Here is a 4,465-nt window from a genome sequence, read left to right as displayed (position 1 = left end):
GCGATCTGTGCAGGTCCCGCCCCCATTCTGGACAATGCCACTGTGGGCACACAGTGTTCCTCCCCCCCCCCCCCCCCGTGGGCACACAGCTCCCTCCCCTAGGCTGTGCAGTGCCTTGAGTGCACACAGCCCCCCCCCGCAACGTCCCTGTGGACATATACCCCCCCCCCGCAACGTCCCTGTGGGCACACAGCCCCCCCCCCGCAACGTCCCTGTGGGCACACAGCCCCCCCCGCAACGTCCCTGTGGGCACACAGCCCCCCCCGCAACGTCCCTGTGGGCACACAGCCCGAACTCGGCAGCCGGCGTCCCTGCCTCCCTCCTCACGGCCGGGCGGGCGGCACCGCCCCCTGGCCCCGAGCCGCTGGGCGGAGCCGCCCGCCGCTCCCCCGTCACTGCCGGCCTCCCCCCGCGTCCCCCTCACTCGCTCCCGGGACATCCGGGCCCTCGCTGCCGCTCAACTCTGCCGGGCCCGGAGGGGTCCAGCCCGCCGCACTCCCCGGACGGCGGCGGCGGCCCGGCCTCCTCCCCTTGCCCGCTGTGCTGCCCGGCTGGCGCGCCGCGAGCCCAGCATGGGGGGCAGCCGCTAGGGAGCCCCCTGCTGCCATGCAGAGTCCCGCTGCCCGGCCTGGGTGAGGGGCCTGCAGCAGCACCTGGCAGAGAGACCCTGGGCCCCAGGGGAAAGGTGCTGCCTCCATCCAGCAGGAGACAGCCCTGCCCCACCCCGTCCCCCCTTGGGTAGGGGCCGGCTCCGCCTGCTGTTTGGCCCTGACACCGAGCCAGTGCCTGGGCCATGTTCCCGCGCCCCCTCGCCCCGGTGGCAGGGCGCGGTGCAGAGATGGGAGCCATCTCCGTGCGCCGGGCCGTGGTGCCCACCAGGATGCGGGGCAGCAGTGGCACCATGCTGTTGCCCTCCATGCTCATGTTTGGGGTGATTGTGGCTTCCAGTGGCCTGCTGCTCATGATTGAGAGGGGCATTTTGGCAGAGGTGAAGCCACCACCACTCCATCCCTCACATGGAGACCTTGCTTGGAGGAGCAGCGGTGACACCAGGGTAGCGGCTCCCGAGGACATGGATTACCAGGTGCTACAAGATGTTCGTAACCGGACAATCCGCACCATGTGTGGGCAAAAGAACATGCCTCACAGCATCTGGGAGCTTTCAGCAGGTCAGAGGAGAACAGTGCTCAAACACATCCTGGTCAGTGATAAATATCGCTTCTTATACTGCTACGTCCCCAAAGTCGCCTGTTCCAACTGGAAACGAATACTGAAAGTTTTGGATGGAGCGCTGGAGAATGTGAATGTCAAGCTCAAAATGGACCACAAGAATGACTTGGTTTTTCTCGGCAACATGAAGCCAGATGAGATCAGCTACCGGCTAAAGCACTACTACAAGTTTATATTTGTTCGAGACCCGATGGAGAGACTTTTATCAGCTTATAGGAATAAATTTGGAGAGATCAAAGAGTACCAGTTAAAGTATGGTGTGGAAATAGTAAAAAGATACCGAAAAAGCTCCAGAAAGTCCACAGGAGATGATGTCACCTTTTCTGAGTTTCTCCTGTACCTGTTAGATGAAGAGGCAGAGAGAATGAACGAACACTGGATGCCCATCTACAACCTATGCCAACCCTGTGCGGTTAGGTACGATTTCATCGGATCATACGAAAAACTGAATGTGGATGCAAATTACATTCTTGAACATGTTCAAGCGCCTTCTTTTATCCGTTTCCCAGAACGACAATCATGGTATAAGCCTGTGACTCGAGAAACTCTACATTACTACCTGTGTAACACTCAACGTGGGCTTATAAAAGAACTATTACCAAAATACATTCTGGATTTCTCATTGTTTGCCTATCCTCTTCCAAATGTTACTAGTGAATTTTGCAGGCAGTGAACTTTTTCTATTTGTGGGCTGGTCTACTATGCTAGAAACCTATGCTGATAGAGTAATGTTTTGCAACATTTTTATACTGGCAAAAGCTATAGTGTAAGCAGTTTTATCGGCATAAAAGTACTTTTGCTGATGTAGAGTATTTCACTCAACAACCTGCATAAATTCTACTGGCAAAAACACTTTTATGCGAGAATAAACTGCAGCTACATTAGGAGACTTTGCTGGTATAGCTACACTGGCAAACCTTTTCTAGTGTAGACAAAGCCTGTGAAGCAATCTGTGTCCTATGCATGTTTCCTAATTTTATACTTTTTAAACCTTTTCAAATATCAAATATCATATGATATATATAGCCTTTACAACTAGAGTATCTTTTACCTTTGTATTGTTCCAGTTTTACTATGTCTATGTGCCGCTGAGTTCAGCACAATAGCTTTTATATATGTTTTTTAAAAACTTCTTTCTACAACACAAGACAGCGAATATATGCAAAAGAATCAGGAAATGGATATATTTTAAGCACAAAGCATTGTTCTGTTTTTGTGGTCCAGGTTACATATTCTGGGGCAGAATTACCCACAGCATCAACTGTATTAGCTGTTTTTTAAAGAATTACTGCAGGATAGTTAAATTATTCCTAGGTTGAACTGGTGGAAGCAGTGATGGGAAATTTTGAGAGAAAAGTCTTTTGTAAACTAGGCCTGAGTATCCATAATCTTCAGACTTGTGGAGTGTATCTAAAGCTGACAAGTCAGTTCCTGTTCTGTGACGTAGCAATGCCTGGGTTGTAGTGTTTTTTATTTCAGTATTGAACCACAGTCGTATTCATAGAAAAAGTTAATATGTTCCTCTTGATACAAGATATTACTTCAAAGACAATTCACTGTTCATTTTATTTTGTGTGATTAAAGATCTGAGCATATCAATTACTTACACAGTGAAACTAACATTTGGTGCAGCAATGTACTTATTATTAATAAATTCTTCTTTTGTTCCTCTTTTTTTAAAACATTACTTAAATCAAGTGTTTCTCAGCCCTTGTAACAAAATTTAGAAAATAGCTTATAGTGGTTATTTACAGCCTATGGAGAAAAAACAAGAAAAAATGCTTTATGCAGCTGCATTTGGTGCTACTGTAAGTAAATGCTCAGTTCTGCTTTTTATATGTGCATGACATTTTCATAGCTATTTATATGCAAGAATTATGATTCAACTTTAAAAGTGTGGATGATAATGTTCAAAATTGTTCATGACAGTTTATACAGTACCTGCATTTTTAATAAAATTTATATATAAATTATTCTGTGACTTGGTGCTTTTCTTTTAGTCATGGATTGTTATTGTTATTATTTATTATTTGTTTGTATTACAATAGCAGCAGTGCCCCATTGTGCTAGGCCCTATACAAACATATAACAAATAAAGAGTCCCTCTCCTGAAGAGCTTACAATCAAAGAGTAAGACCAAAGAGAACAAACAGGTGGAAAAAACAAACAGATGAGGGGGAGAACAAGGAAACAATTAGATAATACTAGTCATCATGAAAAGCAGTGGATACAGCAAACCATATGCCTAACCATTGTCCAGTTAACCTAGAGTGATGTAGATAGATGTTAAGATATGTCATACAGTTTTTTATTTCCTGGAAGCACCTTTTTGTAATGTAATGACTACAGACAGCCCCCCAACCTGAAGCAAATACTCACCAACAACCACATACCACACAACAGAACCACTAACCCAGGAACCTATCCTTGCAACAAAGCCCGTTGCCAACTGTGCCCACATATCTATTCAGGGGACACCATCAAAGGGGCTAATAACATCAGCCACACCACCAGAGGCTCGTTCACCTGCACATCCACCAATGTGATATATGCCATCATGTACCAGCAATGCTCCTCTGCCATGTACATTGGTCAAACTGGACAGTCTCTACGTAAAAGAATAAATGGACACAAATCAGATGTCAAGAATTATAACATTCATAAACCAGTCGGAGAACACTTCAATCTCTCTGGTCACGCAATCACAGACATGAAGGTCGCTATCTTACAACAAAAAAACTTCAAATCCAGACTCCAGCGAGAAACTGCTGAATTGGAATTCATTTGCAAATTGGATACTATTAATTTAGGCTTAAATAGAGACTGGGAGTGGCTAAGTCATTATGCAAGGTAGCCTATTTCCCCTTGTTTCCCCCCCCCCCCCCGACGTTCTGGTTAAACTTGGATTTATGCTGGAAATGGCCCACCTTGATTATCATACACATTGTAAGGAGAGTGGTCAGCTTGGATGAGCTATTGCCAGCAGGAGAGTGAGTTTGTGTGTGTATGGGGGTGGGGGGGTGAGAAAACCTGTATTTGTGCTGGAAATGGCCCACCTTGATTATCATGCACATTGTAGGGAGAGTGATCGCTTTGGATAAGCTATTACCAGCAGGAGAGTGAGTTTTTGTGTGTGTGTTTTTTTGAAAAAAAAAAGGGGGTGGGGAGGTGAGAAAACCTGTATTTGTGCTGGAAATGGCCCACCTTGATTTTCATACACATTGTGAGGAGAGTG

At 46.6% G+C, this 4,465-nt stretch overlaps 1 protein-coding gene across 1 annotated transcript; it reads left to right on the top strand.

Moving 5' to 3' along the window:
* The first annotated feature begins 402 nt into the window (after positions 1-402).
* On the top strand, positions 403-3,169 carry CHST14 (carbohydrate sulfotransferase 14). The gene has a single exon (XM_084629928.1). The coding sequence runs from the start codon at positions 794-796 to the stop codon at positions 1,901-1,903; it is 1,110 nt and encodes a 369-aa protein (XP_084486054.1). The 5' UTR covers positions 403-793; the 3' UTR covers positions 1,904-3,169.
* Positions 3,170-4,465: the final 1,296 nt, after the last annotated feature.

This window comes from Lepidochelys olivacea (assembly GCF_965140295.1).
Source record: "Lepidochelys olivacea isolate rLepOli2 genome assembly, chromosome: 6".
Taxonomy (NCBI): Eukaryota; Metazoa; Chordata; order Testudines; family Cheloniidae; genus Lepidochelys; species Lepidochelys olivacea.
Note: the sequence above shows the minus strand (reverse complement) of the source record. Positions and strands in the feature narration are given on the sequence as shown.

Bases quoted from the DNA above. Each gene is read 5' to 3' on its own strand.
- CHST14 (XM_084629928.1), top strand. From the start codon at position 794: ATGTTCCCGCGCCCCCTCGCCCCGGTGGCAGGGCGCGGTGCAGAGATG.